General features: G+C 43.1%; 1 protein-coding gene across 2 annotated transcripts in view; it reads left to right on the forward strand.

The window, feature by feature from the left end:
• AGPS (alkylglycerone phosphate synthase) overlaps window positions 1–20815 on the forward strand; it is a 269903-nt gene that overhangs the window by 188461 nt on the left and 60627 nt on the right. For both annotated transcript variants that reach the window (XM_056534693.1, XM_056534694.1), the window contains exons 13-14: window positions 1499–1575; window positions 14378–14490. In XM_056534693.1, coding sequence (XP_056390668.1) covers window positions 1499–1575; window positions 14378–14490 — 190 coding nt within the window. The remainder of the gene's footprint in view (window positions 1–1498; window positions 1576–14377; window positions 14491–20815) is intronic.

Below are 20815 nucleotides of genomic sequence, written 5' to 3' on the forward strand. Positions count from 1 at the left end.
CCCCATGTCAACACACTTATCTCTATTTCTGGTCCCTATCTCCACACACTGATCTCCATTTCTGGTTCCCATCTCAACACACTGATCTCCATTTCTGGTCCCCATCTCAACACACTGATCTCCATTTCTGGTCCCCATGTCAACACACTGATCTCCATTTCTGGTTCCCATCTCAACACACTGATCTCCATTTCTGGTCCCCATCTCAACACACTGATCTCCATTTCTGGTCCCCATGTCAACACACTGATCGCTATTTCTGGTCCCTATCTCAACACACTGATCTCCATTTCTGGTTCCCATCTCAACACACTGGTCTGTCTATTTCTGGTCCCCATCTCAACACACTGATCTCCATTTCTGGTCCCCATCTCAACACACTGATCTCCATTTCTGGTCCCCATGTCAACACACTGATCTCCATTTCTGGTTCCCATCTCAACACACTGATCTCCATTTCTGGTCCCCATCTCAACACACTGATCTCCATTTCTGGTCCCCATGTCAACACACTGATCGCTATTTCTGGTCCCTATCTCAACACACTGATCTCCATTTCTGGTTCCCATCTCAACACACTGGTCTGTCTATTTCTGGTCCCCATCTCAACACACTGATCTCCACTTTTGGTCCCCAGCTCAGCCAGTCACTGTCCACAGACGTGAGATTTCTCAGCCCATGGCTGGCTCAGCTGGTGATTCCTTGAGACAGGCACCAGGAAATGGAGATCAATGAGGACCAGGGCACTATTGGAATGGTGGAGCAAGAAATCAATGACTGTAATGCTGTTTAGTTTTTACAAGAGGGTCTGAGCTCTCTCCTTTTTTATTATTACATCCTGCTAGACAACCCCTTCAAATATAGGTAGAATAAAGCCTGCAGTGCTGAGGGCGTGAGGTGCAGGAATGGGCTATGCAGTCACACGTGAACGCTAGAAGTCATAGAACTATTTATCACATTATCATTACCATGTAACTATATAGAGTCATACTGCGACCATTTAGTAATATGTATATAATGTCTAAGCTTATTCTTAGTTAATAAGATGTATCCATCATCAACTCTCTCCCAGTTTGTGTTTAACATGAACCTATAAGGGCAAACACAAGGTACTCCTGCCAAAGCCTTTATTTATCTTTGTTTACACGACTCCTACGGCTTTATGTCAGAGCTTTTCTGGCCTATAGGATATTTTATGTTGTATGGTCGTCTGTGTTTTGTTTCCCACCGTGAGCAAGTGAGAGCTAAGTTGGCATGGCTATAGCAAGAAGCAGCTTTTATTTAACCCTTTCATTCTTAGCCTGGTGAGACACTTTCGTCAGTGCCGTTTATGACATCCCGGGCCTAGCAATGAAATGGCAAGAATGCATTTACCTTTATTATTCTTCCCCCGGAAATGATGCACTTGAGCCTGAATGCTTTTCATTGAATGTTCACCACAGCCGCTTACTCATTTATATTTGATTTATTTGTGCATGTATGTATTTTTATTTTGCAGGGCATGCTCTTAAACCTCAGGTGGCCTCAATTTTTACTTCATTTTTGGATGGGTTAAAAAAATTCTACATCACAAAGGTACAGTTTTTTGTGTGTGTGTCGGTTTAAAACACTATTTTTTTTTTTCCTGACGCCAACTGAGCTTTTTGCTAAATTTCAGTAGCATGTACATGAGGCACAAACCGCTATGAGTTTCTAGTGGTATTAAACCACCCGTGACTGAGCATTGAATTCGGAGCATTTATTATCCTGCTGAGCCCATAAAGGCTTCCTATTAAATGTAAAGACCAACATGGAGCATAATAATTTCACTAAAGTAATGTTAAGAGTCTATGCACATGGCAGCAGCTTTCTGCATTTGCTGTGAGACAGACACCACACATCGATCCCTGGGTAAAACATGTAACTTTATGCACCATGACCCGAGTATGTCGGTAAAAGTGACTTGTTTAAGACCATATCAATCATGTGGTATTCTGTAGATTTGCCGCATGTTTCTTTAAAGGGAACCTGTCACATTTAAAATGCAGTCCAATCTGCAATCCTCATGTTATAGAGCAGGAAGAGCTTAGACGATTGGTATATATTTTTGTTGGAAAGGTTCCAGAATAATTCTGGGATATGTAGTCATGTACATCTTTGTACGTGTGCATATAGCATGAGTAATCACAGAGTAGGACCTCCTACTTGACTACTTTTCCCAGAATGAGTAGAGATTTCCTTAAAGGTGTACTCCGCTGCTGGCAAAAGGAGCTTGTGATGTCATAGCCCCGCCCCCTCAATGCAAGTCTATGGGAGGGGGCGTGACAGCCGTCATTCCCCCTCCCATAGACTTGCATTGGCAGGGCGGGGCTATGACGCCACGAGCTCCCGGCTCCAGCGTTCGGTACAGTTTGTTCAAAACGCTGAGCAGTGGAGTACACCTTTAAATGGCAGGTTTTCCTGCAACTTTTCTCACAACACTATACTGTATATCAATCATCTCAGCTCTTCCTGCTCTACAACATAATGCCTGAAAACTTGACTGTATTTTTAACATGATAGTTTCCCTTTAAGAAAATCATCGATCTTTAGCATGTTTTTGTGTCTCCCCAAAAAATGATGGCAATTGGTAATTTATCAGATTTAGGTTATCCAGTTAAACCAGGGAATGGAGAAAGAAGCGGACAGCTCTGTATATTGTATAATGACCACAGTAAGCTACTGGAGCTCGGCTCCCATTAAATGGAACAGAAGCTGAGCTGCCAGAACACAGTGCGTCCACTACACGATGTACAAAGCGTTCTACCTCCGCCCCTTTGTTCACTGTGTATATCTGGGCACCGCAGCTCTGGTAAAAGGCTCATAGGTGAGGGGAGAGGTGTTGAACCTTCAACGATTAGGTATTGTTGACCTATCCTAACAATAGGCCATCAGTGAAAAAGTACTGGAAAGGCCATTTCATTATTGCTGCAGATTCTGTACAGGAAAGTGATTGTCTATCACCATTGAATTACAGTTGAGCTTATCGATGTTTGGGTTGGCTGAAAATACTGCACCATGCCTCCATATGTATCAGTATACTACACTATGCCTGCATATGTATCTGTACACATCACCATGCCGTCATATGCACTTAAATTATGCACCATGCCTGCGTATATACCTGTAAACTGTTCCTTGCCCCCATATATATCTATATAGTGCACCCTACATCTGCATACTGCAGCCCACGTCTGTCTACACCTATATTCTGGACCCTTCCTCAGTATGTATCTGAATACTGCACTTGCACCTACCATTTTTCTTAAAAAAAAAATTTTTTACACCTTTTGTATCACTTTTTTTTAAATCTTTTGTATTTGCTTTAATCATGCACTGGTGTTTTATGCACACCATTTTGTACTTTTATTCACAATGTATTTGTTATACTTGTTATATCATGTATGTATGTGAGTATGCATCTATGTGTGAGAGTTTGCATGCATGTAAAAGTCTACATGTGTACATGTATGCATGTACAGTTATAGCCATAAATGTTGGCACCCCTGAAATTTTTCAAGAAAATTTACTATTTCCCACAGAAAAGGATTGCAGTAACACATGTTTTGCTATACACATGTTTATTCCCTTTGTGTGTATTGGAACTAATCCAAAAAAGGAGGAAAAAAAAGCAAATTGGACATAATGTCACACCAAACTCCAAAAATTGGCTGGACAAACTTATTGGCACCCTTTCAAAATTGTGGAAAAATAAGATTGTTTCAAGCATGGGATCCTCCTTCAAACTCACCTGGGGCAAGTAGCAGGTGTGGGCAATATAAAAATCACACCTGACAGCAGATAAAAAGGAGAGAAGTTCACTTAGTCTTTGCATTGTGGGTCTGAGTGTGCCACACTAAGCATGGACAACAGAAAGAGAAGAGAACTGTCTGAGGACTTGAGAACCAAAATTGTGGAAAAATATCAAGAATCTCAAGGTTACAAGTCCATCTCCAGAGATCTAGATTTGCCTTTGTCCACAGTGCGCAACATTACAAAGAAGTTTGCAACCCATGGCACTGTAGCTAATCTCCCTGGGCGTGGACGGAAGAGAAAAATATATGAAAGGTGTCAACGCACGATAGTCCGGATGGTGGATAAGCAGCCCCAAACAAGTTCCAAAGATATTCAAGCTGTCCTGCAGGCTCAGGGAGCATCCGTGTCAGCGCAAACTATCCGTCAATATTTAAATTAAATGAAACGCTATGGCAGGAGACCCAGGAGGACCCCGCTGCTGACACAGAGACATAAAAAGCAAGACTACATTTTGCAAAAATCAACTTGAGTAAGCCAAAATCCTTCTGGGAAAACGTCTTGTGGACTGATAAGACCAAGATAGAACTTTTTGGTAAAGCATATCATTCTACGGTTTACCGAAAAACGGAATGAGGCCTACAAAGAAAAGAACACAGTACCTACAGTGAAATATGGTGGAGGTTCAATGATGTTTTGGGGTTGTTTTGCTGCCTCTAGCACTGGGTGCCTTGAATGTGTGCAAGGCATCATGAAATATGAGGATTACCAACGGATTTTGGGTCGCACAAAGCGCTGGAGAGTTCTGAAGTGGCCAGCAATGAGTCCAGATCTAAATCCCATTGAACACCTGTGGAGAGATCTTAAAGTTGCTGTTGGGAAAAGTCGCCCTTCCAATAAGAGAGACCTGGAGCAGTTTGCAAAGTAAGAGTAGTCCAACATTCCGGCTGAGAGGTGTAAGAAGCTTATTGATGGTTATAGAAAGCGACTGATTTCAATAATTTTTTCCAAAGGGTGTGCAACCAAATATTAAGTTAAGGGTGCCAATAATTTTGTCCAGCCCATTTTTGGAGTTTGGTGTGACATTATGTCCAATTTGCCTTTTTTCCTCCCTTAGATGTGTAGATGTGTGAGAGTGCATGTATAAGTGTATGTGTATGTGTGCTAGTGTTAATGTATGGGTGTGTGTATTTGTGAGTAAGTGCACATGTTGTGACGATCCGTCTTGCGGATTAGCTCTGGGATCGTCCTGGACCACGCGACAGGATGCGTTTCTTCTCAATAAACAAACAAACAAACGCTTATAATGCAAAATCTGGCACCTTGCCAGTTTTATTAGACAGGTTGCAGGCAAAGAAACAAAAAGCAGGAACAAAACAAAATCCTAGACCGTCTGGTCACTGACTAAACAGATCAGCTTGTCCTGACTAACAACCGCTGAGTTTCCCTCAGCCGGTTAAACATATGTCCCCTGCAACCTTCTACTCACAATTCATGTCACTCTCTTTGAGCTACTCATAGCTCGGGCTGTGTACTCCTCAGCAGGCTCTGTCTCTTCCCTACAGCCCACATGCTGTCTCCTAGGAAGAGCCCACATTAGACTGAGTCTCCATGTCATATACACACCTCCCTTCCCTCCTGCCTCATTACTTAAGAAGCAGGTGAGAGCTTCTGCAGGGTAGCCAAGGAAATACAAACTTTCCTTGCCACACTGCCACATATCTCCCCCCCCCCCCCCCCCCCCCCCCTTTGCTCAGACCACCGGGAAGGAGCACATGTATTTGAAAGGCAGAAACCAACTGCCTTTCCTTTCTCTTGGACAACTTTTGTCCCACAGTCTCTGAAGTCCTTGACTTTTTTCTTCCGGACTTTTGCCAGCCACAAATTGCAAGTCTCTCGGTCACACCTCTCCAGTACCAGGTTCTTCACCCTGGTGTGGGCAGGGTTCTTGAAATTAAGGAGTGAGAGGACCGATGCTTCTAACCTTTGTCTTCTTCTGGCTTGCCGGACCTCTACCTCTGCTTCAGAGAATCTTTCGGCCTCAGGGGCTTCACCAACCACTGTCTTGTTCTCTGTACCGTCAGAGGACCTCTGACACGGGTCCATCTCAGTTTCAACTTTAGAGGACTTCCCACCTGGTTTCACCTCAGTCTTGCCTTCAATGGATTTCTCACATGGTTTCACCTCATCCCTTCCAGCTTTATCTTCAGGGGCACCAGCTTCCTCAGGTTTGGCTTCAGAGTCTTTGGCTCCCTCAGATTCTTGTGTAGAATCAGCTTCTACTACTGCAGCTTCTTCAGTCTTACTCTTTTCTTCACCTGTAGCTTCAGTTGTGCCATTCTCTTTACTCACAGCTTTTGAGGTTGACTCTGGTTTAGCTTCTGCTTCAGAGGATTTCTCTTCCTCAGCATTACCTTCAGAATTTTTGGTCTGCTCAGGTTCAGAGGATTTCCCACCTCTCTTCTCCTTAGTCTCCACTTCAGAGAATTTCCCACCAGGTTTCAGCTCAGTCCTAGCTTCAGGGGACTTCTTACAGGACTTCACCTCAATCTTCGCTTTAGAGGACTTTCTGGCATTCAGAGAAAGCATCCCTGTATCCTGTAACTTCGGCCCAATAAGCCTTTCTTGAGCCAATTCCGCCATATCTTGGTCTCTGCTCTCTTTTAGGACTTCCTGGTCCTTTTTCTCACATTTTCGCAGCTTACACTGGAGCTTAGCGGACTTCATCCTCTCACTGTCAAGTAACTCTGTCAAGTCCCTGACAGTATCTTCCGAAGACAGCAATTGTTTCCTCAATTGTTCATTGTCCGCCAGCACAGCCACCTGCTCGTAGAGTTGCGCTCCCAGCAAAACCAAGGCAGCTACATGGGACCTTCTGCGCGTTTCGTTCTGCGCTTCCAGGCTCTCTTTTAAGATCTTCATGTCATCTTCCAGCTTTATATATCTCAGCTGCTCACTCTTGAGTTGTGCGGAGATCATCTTCTCACTGTCCAGCAACTGTTTCTTGGACTTCACTAACTCATTGATAGATTTTCCACTCTCACCAATCTGTTCAGATAAATCTGAGATCTCCTGTTGCAAGTTCATGTTTTCATGTTTCAGAGTCTCAACTTGTTCCAGGGCCTCCTCAAACTGCTCACGGAGCAAGTCATTGTCATGACGAGCAGATTGAAGAGCATGTGCAAGGGCATTCTTCACCTTGACTTCCTCCTCAAGTTGTCTCTTAGCTTTAGAGACACTCTCCAGATTGCTGGCAAGAGCCTCAACTTTCATCTTCATTTCATTATTCTCTTTTTCTTTTTTTTTTTTCATGGCTACCAGGCTAGCCTTGTGATCACTCCGCAGAGCCTGATATGCACCATGTAGAAGACTCACTTCTTCTTCCTGGAATGACATCTGCTTGGTCAGATTCTGCACTTCGCTCTCCTTGCTGGTCACAAGACCCTGGGAGCGGGACAGTTCATCCTGCAGAGCCATAAACTCACTTCTGTGGTGCTCCATGACTTTTTCCAGCTGAAGCCTCGCTTCTTGCTCTTTCTTAAAGTCAGCAAGTGATTTGTCCCTCTCCTCTGTCAAGCGATGTACCTCTTTATCTTTCTCCAACAACTTCACAGAAACCATCTGCAGGGTTTCTTCCAGACTCTGGATCTGCTCCAGTTTTTTTCCAAGGCCAGCTCGTCTTTTCCGAGACCTTTTACTGACAGCGGTCTCCTCACTCTCGCTGTTAACCTTGAGACATCCTCTGGTCCTCTGTCAGACACTCGACCCAGCTCTTCTCCATCTCTAGATGAAGTCTCCCCCTTTTTCGGGGTTGCGGCCACTTGTGCCTCATTATTATCATCCACAACAGGTGCCACTGACACCTGGCACTCTTCCTCTCCCACCACGTTGGCAAGTCTGGAGACTCTTGCTAAACACTCCTGTCAGACCGGCAATCCCTTGGCGGTTTGTTGCCCCTAGCAACAACTTCAATGGCTCTTGGCACCAGCGAGTCAGGGAGATTCCTGATCAGTTCCTCTGAACTGTCTCTCGGCTTCTTGGCAGACTTTCTTTTGTCTTGTCACAGTCTCCTTCACTTAGGACTCTGTCTGTTACCGTAAGCGCAGCCCCCAGCTCCACTGGTACTCTCTTCCGGAGTTTTGGTTTTTCCGCAGCCATCTCCGTAGCTTCTATTCCAGTCACCACTTTAAATTGACTCGTGGACGGTTCTTCAGCTCCCCTAGTGGTCTGGCACACTCCCACCTGAGATCTACCTAGGGTCTGCTGACACTCCCTGTCCTCAGCCTCTGCTGAGTTACTGTCCCCTGCTAGGTGGTGAAAACCAAGTGTTGTGAGCCTATCAGGTGTTCCTGCTCTAGTCACCTTACTATCTTCCCACAACTGCTGAAAAAACGGAAAATCCTTCCCCAGCACTACTTCATACTCTAAGGTAGGCTCTATTGCAACCTTGTGACTTATGGTACCATAGGGAGTAGAAATACACACACTAACTGTTTTATAACCCCAAATACCGGCCTGTATAGACACTATAACGGGGTCTGGCTTTCTGCAGCTGGTCTTTACCAGATTTATTACACATTTTGGATCTAACAAAACCGTCATCTTTTTACCTTCTATTTCCAGCTCACACAGGTTTTCTTTTGTCCTGCTAGAGGTGGGAATAGAACTCTTTACATCAGAACACATTAACATAAGTGTTTCAAGAAAAACATTATCAGCCTGCATGGGTTCACAATATACAGCACCATTCACACAGTCCAGTAGAGACCGCCCAGTCCTCACTCCTTCCGGAACCTTTGTGTGTGAACTCTCAGGTGCACTCTCAGCATCCCACAGCTGCCAGAAATACGGAAAGTCTCTGCCCAGTACAATTTCCACTGTAAGTTCCACACATACCTCCATCATATGGCTTACTGTCCCAAAACATGTATCAAAGGTAATTTGAACAGTCTTACCGGGCTCCGGGCGGGACTTCACAAAGGGAATTATTTCTGGCATAATCCGAGATACAGTCTGGCAACAATCCAAGTCCACCCACAGTGGGATTCCGCCCACCGACAACTCACGGGACCTCGGCTTAGTCTTGGCGACCATCGGTTGTGGCCCACGTTGGTTGCTCCCAGCAACAGCCTTTCGAGGTTGTCCCATTTTCTTGAAAAAATTCTTGATCCGTTGCCCCTAGCAATGCTCCTCCACAGAAACCAAACTGCTTGAACTCCTCTGCTGGGCTCCTCCGACTTGCAATATTGCAGGGGGTTGCTCCTAGCAACAGCACCTCTCCAACTCACCCGTTGGTTGCCCTTGGCAGCAGGTTGCCCTTAGCAACAGTGTGCCCGCATCCTCCACCAAAATGTGATGATCCGTCTTGGGGATTAGCTCTGGGATCGTCCTGGACCACACCACAGGATGCGTTTCTTCTCAATAAACCAGCAAACAAACACTTATAATGCAAATCTGGCACCTTGCCAGTTTTATTAGACAGGTTGCAGGGAAAGAAACAAACAAAAAGCAGGAACAAAACAAAATCCTAGACCGTCTGGTCACTGACTAAACAGATCAGCTTGTCCTGACTAACAACCGCTGAGCTTCCCTCAGCCGGTTAAACATATGTCCCCTGCAACCTTCTACTCACAATTCATGTCACTCTCTTTGAGCTACTCATAGCTCGTGCTGTGTACTCCTCAGCAGGCTCTGTCTCTTCCCTACAGCCCACATGCTGTCTCCTAGGAAGAGCCCACATTAGACTGAGTCTCCATCTCATATACACACCTCCCTTCCCTTCTGCCTCATTACTTAAGAAGCAGGTGAGAGCTTCTGCAGGGTGAGCCAAGGAAATACACCCTTTCCTTGCCACACTGCCACAATGTGTAGAGGTATGTGTGTGTGTTCATGTTTGAACTTTACATCTCTGTGTGTATGTCAGTGTGCCCTTGTATGTGTAAGAGTGTACAAGTATGTGTGAGTGCATAAATCTAAGCATGTGTAAGTCCAGGACCAACTAGGTCGGCTTGAGGGATGCGTCACTCCCTACCAGTGTATAGGGAGATACCACAACACCTAAGATGGCCGGACGGAGAACACGGCCCAAGGACTAGTTACCTTTAGTAAACACCCGAGTGTATCAGAGTAAATCAGTGTTCTGGAATCATGTGTCTGCACCTGTTATATGCTGCCCGTGGCAGTATTAGAAATGCTGCTGTAGTTACTGGAAGTACTTCGTAGTCACAACTGTCCCATTGTTTGTAAAACTTCAAATTTTCCGTATCATACAGAAAGCAACATGCAAAATATTATTAAAAAGAAGAAAAAAAGCGTCTTAACAATGTTTAAATTTTGTTTAGTGGCTGGAATAAATGTTTGTGGATATAGAGCGTTTTCGTCCTAATATTTAAATCCGGAAATCTGTTCCCCGTCTTATTATTTAATTAAAGCCCGGCACTGTTGTACTTTATGGTTTTATGCTGCAGTTTGTAGAAAGTACAACTAGAAATGTTAGTCTTGGGAGCAGAGCTGCATGTTTATTCTCACACAGTTTATTTTTTGGCAGACAATGTAGAAACACTCCTGCTTGGCGGTACTTTCACAGATTATTCCAGGATTTTCCATGATCTGACTAAATGTGGAAAGGGTACTGCTAGGCAGAGCTATGTCTTAAAGTGAACCCCCCTCCTGCACACTTATATAAGGTCTAAGCCATACACCTCAATAGTATTGTACATCTGGTCTCTAGGTGCTTATCTGATGGGAGTCCTAAGACATTAGGTTCTTTTAGAGAATTTCAGATAATAAAGAAAGTTTGTCTGCTTACCATACCTAATTCTTCTTTGTGTTATACATAGTCATACGAGACGGTTTGTCAACTAAGGATGATTAGACTTAAAGGGGTACTCCACTCCTAGACATCTTATCCCCTATCTAAAGGATAGGGGATAAGATGTCAGACCGCAGGCGTCCCGCTGCTGGGGACCTCCGCGATCTCCCTGCTGCACCCGGCGTTCGTTTAGATTGTCGAGTGCAGCGCTGGAGGCTCGTGATGTCACAGCCACTCCCCCTTAATGCAAGTCTATGGGAGGGGGCGTGACGGACGTCACGCCCCCTCCCATAGACTTGCATTGAGGGGACGTGGCCGTGACAACACGAGCCTCCGCTCCGCATTGCCAGTCATCTGGCACGGAGCAAAATTTGCTTCCATGCATCGGAGGTCTGGGGTGCCGCAGCCGAGATAAGATGTCTAGGGGCCGAGTACCCCTTTTAAAGAGAACAGTATCCAGCAGGAGTCCTAAACATTAAAGGAGTACTCTGGTGCAGAGTATTCCTGCTCCATCCGGCCCGGGCTGCAAAAAAATGAAAATGAACTATCTCTCACCTTCCTGGGTTCCCGCTGAGCGTAACTACAGCTGATCGGTCCTCCGGTCCATCCTCTTCATACTTCCGGGTATAACGAAGCGTCACATGGCGCTCAGCCTATCGCCGGCCACCGCGATGTTCTGCCTCGGCCGGCGATAGGCTGAGCGCTATGCGACGCTTCGTTACACCCAGAAGTATGAAGAGGATCGACCGGAGGACCGGTCAGCTGTAGTGATGCTCCACGGGAACCCAGGAAGGTGAGAGATGGTTCATTTTCATTTTTTTTGCAGCCCGGGCAGGACGGAGCAGGAATACTCTGCACCAGAGTACTCCTTTAACATAGTGTTTATTCCATCAGATTTTTGCATTCACACCTGCATTTCGAGGCAACAGTGGGAGCTTACATTACATGTTGTATTAAAAAAAAAAAAATGGGCGAAATACCACAGCATGCTGAGCTAGTATGTTCAGTAAAATGTCATGGTGCCGCCTGTTCACCATTTCTGGCCACCGTTTTTTTGTTGTTTGGCTCCATTGAGCAATACAATGCAAGTGTGACCCCACCTATAGAGTGAATCCTAAAAAAGCATGGTTCTCAGTCAAGCAAATCATTTTCCAAATAGAAACTTCCAAATTTTGTGTTTCCAAATTTTTAGTTAGGACATGTAAGCTTATTCCTGATATTTAGGTCTGTCCACATCATGCTTTTAATCTAAGCACTGCCTCAATGCCCTGGAGAACTGTTGGATACTGTCAATCTTGAAGTTCAGACATAACGTTAAAAAAAGGGATGCTGATGTGTTGCCGATTCAACCTGATTGGACCAAATGTAGATTTTTAGTTGTCATTAGCCAATGACAAATTTCATCATAGCCTAAGTAGAGGTTCTTATTGCAAGAGAAACCTCAGTCATCTACTATAAGCTACTGGTAGACTTTGTTAACCCATCCATCACTTTCCCATTCGTTCTATGTAGCTTCATGGTCATGTTTTCTGATTCAACAAGGTGATTTCTTTTAGGCTTAGTGGGACCTCCTTATTCAATGCTTTATCACCAGTAGTCATCACCTGCAACTTTTTGACTGTTGTGACTTCTGTTCTTAAAGGGGTAGTCCAGTGGAAAAAAATTTTTTTAAATCAACTGGTGCCAGAAATGTAAACAGATTTGTAAATTACTTCTATTTAAAAATCTTAATCCTTCCAGTACTGATCAGCGGCTGTATGCTCCACATGAAGTTCTTTTCTTCTTCAATTTTCTGTCTGACCACGGTGCTCTCTGATGACACCTCTGTCCATGTCAGGAACTGTCCAGGGTAGGAGCACAATCCCATAGCAAACCTATCCTGCTCCGGACAGGTCCTGACTTGGAGGTGTCAGCAGAGAGCACTGTGGTCAGACAGAAAATAAATCCAAAAAGAAAAGAACTTCCTCTGTATATGCAGTAGCTGATAAGTACTGGAAGGATTAAGATTTTTATATAGAAGTAATTTACAAAACATTTAAACAATAACCAACCCCTCGAGGCCAGCATCAGTTGCCTGATACATAGATGAAAAAATTGATAATAATGACTGGATCGTGCTTCAATTATAACATGAAAATAGAAAATATATGAAAATAATATCTGTACACCTAGACGAGTTTCAGGGCTCTCATATGCTTAAACACGGCCCTTTCCTCAGTAGGCTTGTATGTTACAAGCCTACTGAGGAAAGGGCCGTGTTTAAGCATATGAGAGCCCTGAAACGCGTCTAGATGTACAGATATTATTTTCATATCACAGATACCTGACTCCATACCGGAGATTTCCGATCCAGCTCTGCAAACCAGCTTATTGTTCCTGAGACCAGCTTCCAGGCACTGTTGCCCAGCGCCTGTGACTTCACTTACCATCATTTACCTAGAGGTCCACACCTGCTACATCGCCGGTTACCATCTACAGCGAACATCTCCAAAAGCGGCTACCATTTCAGCTGGTCTGTGGCAGGCAGACCATCTCGAAGACGCATGCCAGCGTCTGATACCATCTCAATTGTGTGGACTTCATGCTTTAACTCAAGGTGACATGCTGTTGGGACTTATTGCAGGCTGGTAACTATAATACATCCTTTCTATTTCCATCATTTAGGTACTTTTACTATATATGGGACTTGAGCTCATTTCCGAATTACCGGAGGCCGGATTATCAAAAGTGATATCATATTGCTGAAATTTTCCCAATGCTATCTATCGGTGTTCGTTTATATTGACATTTTATGTATTATAATTTATTTTATATATTATTTTCCTCGGCACAAGGGCCCTGTGCTTTGAGGACCAACTGTTCAAAAAATTGTTTACATTTTTTTTATATTTGAAATAAATGTTATATTTTCATGTTATAATTGAAGCACGATCCAGTCATTATTATCAATTTTTGCATCTATGTTTCAGGCAACTGATGCTGGCCTTCGAGGGGTTGGTTATTGTTTAAATTTAGCTATTTTAATTCCAACACCAGGTGTAGCTGTACAACCTCCTTACCTCGGCTAGTTAAAGGGGTTGTGCGCTGCCCTGCTTTTCGGAGCTTCGCATGCAGCGTCCGGAAGTTCATTACTCCGAACGCTGTGTGCAGGCTTTCGTGTTCGCGGCCGCCGGGCGTGACGTCACGCCCGCCCCCTCAACAAATGTCTATGGGAAGGGGGCGCAACCACTGTCACGCCCCCTTCCCATAGACTTTGGTAGAGGGGGCGGGCGTGACATCTCAAGGGGGCGGGCGAGACGTCACGCCCGCCGACCATGAACACGGAAAACCCGCACACAGCGTTCGGAGTAATGAACTTCCGGACGCTGCGTGCGGAGCTCCAAAAAGCAGGGCAGCGCACAACCCCTTTAATTGTGAGCTGCACATCCCCTGTTTGTTTTACCTAATTTACAAAACTGTTTAACTTTCTGGCACCAGTTGATTAAAAAGATTTTTTTTCCACAAGAGTACCCCTTTAATGGACACACAATGGTATATGCCTAATTCGTCTTCAAATGAAGCCCAACAATCTCGGTAGTGACTTGGGATCTGTTTTGATCAGGGTTCTGGTGTATTTCATGACAAGAGTATGGATGTAGGCTACATTTTACTAAATTCTCACTGAACAAATATTATACTACACTAAACCCCTTTTCGCCAGGTCCTCGTACCATTTGCTATGGTTACTTTCTAATAATTAGTTTTTTATTGTTATACATTAATGACATTATTATTTTATTCTATTTTGTTTTCCAGTTTAAAGGATTTGATCCAAGTCAGCTTTGTGTCGCAACCTTGCTGTTTGAAGGCGATCGGGAGAAGGTCCTGCAACATGAGAAACAAGTGTATGACATAGCTGCAAAGTTTGGGTGTGTATCCACAGTTTATATAATATATTATTAGATTATAAATATAATATATATATTAAATTATATATTTTTGAATCCCCAATTATCAACCATGTTACAGTGCATTAAATCACAGATATGCTGCCTGTCAAACACTGTTAAATGGGACACATTATTCCTTATAATGCATACCACAGCTGCTGCCTAACTTCTTTATATAGATTGAAGGGAATCTTCCGATCCACCAGTGATGGATAACTATTAAAGTTGTACTCCGGCGCATAACATCTTTATCCCCTATCAAAAGGATAGGGGATAAGATGTTAGGTCGCGTGGGTCCCGCCGAGGGGGGACTCCCGTGATTGCCGGTGCAGCACCACGGTCATCCGTGCACGGAGCAAACTCTGCTCCATACCGGATGACTGGCGACTACAGCCGCAGCGCCCCCTCCATTCAGGTCTATGGGAGGAGGCGGGATTGCTACGTACTAGCTGTCACGCCCCCTTCCATAGACATGAATGGAGGGGTGTGGCGTCCACACTCCCGTGTTCTGGATGCCGCCGCTGCTGTTGGCCCACGATTTAACATTGTATCCCCTATGCTTTTTGTTAGGGGATAAGATGTTTTGCACCGAAGTACCTCTTTAAACATTGTCATCCTTTTCCCGAAATAGTACAGTATCTGCTTTGTATCCTATGATGTTTTGCAGCGTTTGGGACATAGTACTGTGAAATACTGCAGCTGCTGAAGAATTTCTTATTGTGGAGAGAGGGGAAGCACTTCAGTTAGTTAGTGGTCAATGCAGGAAAAGAACCCTTCTGTAAAAGTGATCTGTATCTGCTAGAAGAGATAAGGGGTAACTACATAGCACCGCTCATCTCTATAATCATGATATTATCAGATGTGATGTTTGTAGAAATATTTTGTCATTGACGAGTATCGTATGTATATAAGGTTCATGTTTACCTACTGTATACATTTTGCACTTTTCTTACCTGCACTGACGTAGAACACATTATCCATAATAATTGAATGCAATGGGTAAGATGCAGGCATGTATGATCAGGCAATATAAGACTCTACCTTCCAAGCCTATAGTTACATATGCAACGGTTTATGTAGAATGAAAACGGCATTAATCACCCAATGGTATCGCTCTCACACAGTGCATTACCAAACTAACCTCCAGTAGCAAAGGAAAATGTGCCTTCAATAATGTATATGGAACTCCTATTGAGCATTGTAATGACCTCCTTGTCGGAAGCAGCGGTACAGTTTCTATTAAGTGCTTTAAATCTGAGAATATGCATATTGCATGCTATTAAGCATTTTGACGCTCAGGGCATGATTTCTAGCCCATGCTTTGAAAATGTATTAAACGTACATTCATTTGTCCTGTGTCACATACAGTGTTACAGGGGTGAGCGCTTTCACTCTCTCTTGTCGCTCTGGTGTATCGGTCTTGTGACACCATTGCTTCATTAATCAACACCATGAGATCAGAGGTAAAAGCGTTCAAGGGAGACATTGCTTTGGGGCAAATTATTTCATTGGTCTATCGTGACCTCCTAGTCTCTTCTTGCCTGCGAGAGGATCTCTCCCAATATCATAAATATAACTTGCCTTCCCCGCAGAGAGTACAGCTGAGGCTGGCAATGAACACTCTGTGCAATGCCTAATGAATATTAATTGTCAGTAGCGAAGTGTGTTCACATAGTGTAGTCCCCAATCAACAAGGTTACTGTGATTACGGATACAGAGCGAATATTTTCTGCTGACATTTCTACTTGTATCCCACTTTATTTTCTTTCTCAGTTTTTACTCTTTTTTTCTTTATTACTTTTTGGCACATGCTGAATTTTAGTTTGTTCCAAATAAAATGTGAATTAAATTACAGAGCATATATAATAAGGTTCACTCATTGGTTTTACTATGGGTGTGCTTTGTTTAACAGTCATGGCCGTAAATGTTGACATCCCTGAAATTTTTCAAGGAAAAGTAATTCTCACAGAATAGGATTGCAGTAACACATGTTTTGCTATACACATGTTTATTCCCTTTTTGTGTATTGGAACTAAACCAAAAAAGGAGGAAAAAAAGCTAATTGGACATAATGTCACACCAAACTCCAAAAATGGTCTGGACAAAATTATTGGCACCCTCTAAAACTTTTGGAAAAATAAGAATGTTTCAAGCATGTGATGCTCCTTTAAACTCACATGAGGCAAGTAACAGGTGTGGGCAATATAAAAACCACACCTGAAAGCTGATAAAAAGGAGAGAAGTTCACTTAGTCTTTGCATTGTGTGTCTGTGTGTGCCACACTAAGCATGGACAACACAAAGAGGAGAAGAGAGCTGTCTGAGGACTTAAGAACCAAAATTGTGGGAAAATATCAACAATCTCAAGGTTACAAGTCCATCTCCAGAGATCTAGATTTGCCTTTGTCCACAGTGCACAACATTATCAAGAACTTTGCAACCCATTGCACTGTACTTATTCTCCCTGGGCGTGGACGGAAGAGAAAAATTGTTGAAAGGTGTCAACGCAGGATAGTCCGGATGGTGGATAAGCAGCCCCAAACAAGTTCCAAAGATATTCAAGCTGTCCTGCAGGCTCAGGGAACATCAGTGTCAGCTCGAACTATCCGTCGACATTTAAGTGAAATGAAACACTATGGCAGGAGACCCAGGAGGACCCCACTGCTGACACAGAGACCTAAAAAGCAAGACTACATTTTGCCAATATGAACTTGAGTAAGCCAATATCCTTCTGGGAAAACATCTAGTGGACAGATGAGACTAAGATAGAGCTTTTTGGTAAAGCACATCATTCTACTGTTTACCGAAAAACGGAATGAGGCCTAAAAAGAAAAGAACACAGTACCTACAGTGAAATATGGTGGAGGTTCAATGATGTTTTGGGGTTGGTGTGCTGCCTCTGGCGCTGGGTGCCTTGAATATGTGCACGGCATCATGAAATCTGAGGATTACCAACGGATTTTGGGTCGCACTGTACAGCCCAGTGTCAGAAAGCTGGGTTTGCATCTGAGATCTTGGGTTCTCCAGCAGGACAATGACCCCAAATATTCGTCAAAAAGCACCCAGAAATGGATGGCAACAAAGCGCTGGAGAGTTCTGAAGTAGCAGCAATGAGTCTAGATCTAAATCCCATTGAACACCTGTGGAGAGATCTTAAAATTGCTGTTGGGAAAAGGCGCCCGTCCAATAAGAGAGACCTGGAGCAGTTTGCAAAGGAAGAGTGGTCCAACATTCCGGCTGAGAGGTGTAAGAAGCTTATTGATGGTTATAAATGAACAATAAAATCTCCCAGGTATAGACAGGATACACGGGCGCTCAACCACCAGGTAACAGGATAAAAGTTTATTCACCCATAATGCAACGTGTTTCACAGCACAGCTGCTTCATCAGGATGTGCCTGATGAAGCAGCTGTGCTGTGAAACGCGTTGCATTATGGGTGCATAAACTTTTTTATCCTGCCTGATGAAGCATCTGTGCTGTGAAACGCATTTCATTATAGGTGAATAAACTTTTTTATCCTGTTACCTGGTGGTTGAGCGCCCGTGTATCCTGTCTATACCTGGGAGATTTTATTGTTAATTTACTGCATTCGATGAGACGTGGAGTGGCTGCCGACACCTCAATTATATCTTACATCCTGATCCATTGTTGCACTTGGTGGAGTGTGACCCTTTGTGGTAAGCGCAATATCCACCTGTATGATATTTTCTGCGTAACAAACGGTATCACACTATGGAGCGCCATCTGCTTTCTGTTTTAATTTATTGATGGTTATAGGAAGTGACTGATTTCAGTTATTTTTTTCCAAAGAGTGTGCAACCAAATATTAAGTTAAGGGTGTCAATAATTTTGTCCAGCCCATTTTTGGAGTTTGGTGTGACATTATGTCCAGTTTGCCTTTTTTCCTCCCTTTTTTTGGTTTAGTTCCAAAGGGAATAAACATGTGTATAGCAAAACATGTGTTACTGCAATTTTTTTCTGTGAGAAATACTTAATTTTCTTGAAAAATTTCAGGGGTGCCAAAATTTACGGCCATGACTGTATGTTATTTGTATTTTCTTTATTTTATTTCTATATATTTGTGCTTTGTAAAACACCAATATATGTGGCAAGCTGCCCTGATATATATCAGTGGCTCTAGTATCAAGTCTGTAGAAGTTTTTTTCTTTTTAATTTGCATGGATTTCTGCTAAGGCTAGGCTCGTACTGAGGTACTTCAGAGCGTAATTACGTTTATAAATTTCACTCAGGATTCTGATCCCATTCATGTCAATGGTATTTCTCTGCACCAATGTTTCCCAACCAGGGTGCCTCCAGGTGTTGCAAAACTACAACTCTCAGCATGCCTGGATAGCCAAAGGCCCCACTGGGGCCGTTACTGTACCTAGCCATGTGAATAATGTTTGTTCACATGGCTAGAAGCAACAATTAAAAGTTTACCTGAAAAATAATTCAATAATTTGTTCAATTTCACGTGGCATAAATTTTGTTAATTTTTTTTAATAAGGAAAGCGAACACAGGGTTAGTTAAAAAAAATAAAAAAAAAATTGGTCAACAGGGTTATCCCGGAATAGAAAAACACAGCTAATTTCTTTCAAAAACAGCTCCCCGTCTGTCTCCAGGTTGGGTCTGGTTTTACAACTTGGCTCCATTCACTTCAATAGAACTGAGCTGCAGAACCACACCCAACCTGGAGATAGATGGGGAGCGGTTTTTGTAAGGAATTAGCTTTATTTTTCTATTCCTGGATTACCCCTTCAAACTGATTTTATTAGTGTGATTTTCTAGGTGGGAATTGGCTGAGTTTCTGTGTCAAAAACACAGTGTAAACATGCTCTTAGGGTAAGCTCACATGTACTTAATCCACTGGTGATATTGCTACCCATTTACTTCAAATCTACAAATCCTCCACTATTGCAGATTTTCTGAGGACCCATTAAAATCAATGGGTAGCGAAATCTGTTTTGGATTATGTACGTGTGAACCTACTCCTGGACTGTAATCTTTAAAGAGGGCAGGGACTGATATGAGTGATGACAATGTATTACGGTGAAGGAAAATAAAGATAATGTTGGCACTTCATAATCAACATTAAATAATAATGTTAATAAAATAAATAGATGAATATGAGAATGTGGCCTAACAGTTTCATTATAACATAACTGTCCAAGAAAATCAGGTATTACAAGATTCTTCAACATTCTATGATTTTTAGTTATTGCCATTTTTCTGATCTATTTCTGTTGACAGCCACTCTGAGGTGTAACTGTATGTGCCTAGGTGTCTTGTAAGTGTCATTGCTGTCACTATATATCACCTTTATGACTGCATGGTGTATGGCTTTAGTGGTCAGTCCCGTATATAGATATTTTTTTTCCCTTTTTTTTTTTTCTTTCTCGTGGATAACGATGGAGGAAAGTACTTTTTTTTTTTTTTTTTTTGTCCACTCCAGCTTAGAGTCCTATGTTCTAAAAAGGAAGCGGAGTAATCCTGAAGATTTGATAAATAGTCAATAGCCCACCCCCTGTCACTAATTGTTTTGTGCTGCTACAAAGGGACAGAAAACATTTCACTCTGGTAACAGGCTGAGTAATGATGGGGAGTTTTCTGTCAGTCTTCCCTGATGGATTACACGGCTGATCGATGGAAAGCACAGCAAATAAAATGGCATTTGCTCAGCCTGCCTTTTCTTACCCCCCTCCCCTCCCAATTTCCCATTGAGTATCCCAATTTGACACTCCATCTAGGCCCTGATGGTCTTCTGGCCTGAGCGCATGTTCAATTTAACTTTTTGTACATTGGGCCATCATTAGAGGATGAGAAAGAAGAAGGGAGTTGATGGATCTGTGCTCAGTGACACCGATCCACAGTTCTCCCCATCCTTCATGTGGTGCCACTTGTACATCATGAAATCATTTTGTGTCACTAAGGGTGAAAGCCTGCACGGCGGGGAGGCAATTTTTCTCCAGATGAATCTCCCAGAGGCCACACTCATTTCCAGAGCAATTGAGATAATTATCTGTTTTTAATACATATATTTGTATAACATGATCGCACCACATTCTTGGTCAACTATGTCCCAGACTTATTTAATCTCCATGCCAAATATTCTGGAATATATTCACAAGAATGTTCCTGAAATCATTGGAATATTGTTCAAGTCAATGTCTATTGTGACAAGTTGGCAGGTAGAATTTGTGGTGGACAGAACACATTTTTTAACATTGGATTTTTTTTAAAGAGGATCGGTCAGATCTCCTGACATTTCTGTTTTTGTAAGTACTAACAATACGGGAACATCTT

Source organism: Hyla sarda, chromosome 8 (assembly GCF_029499605.1).
Source record: "Hyla sarda isolate aHylSar1 chromosome 8, aHylSar1.hap1, whole genome shotgun sequence".
Lineage (NCBI taxonomy): Eukaryota > Metazoa > Chordata > Amphibia > Anura > Hylidae > Hyla > Hyla sarda.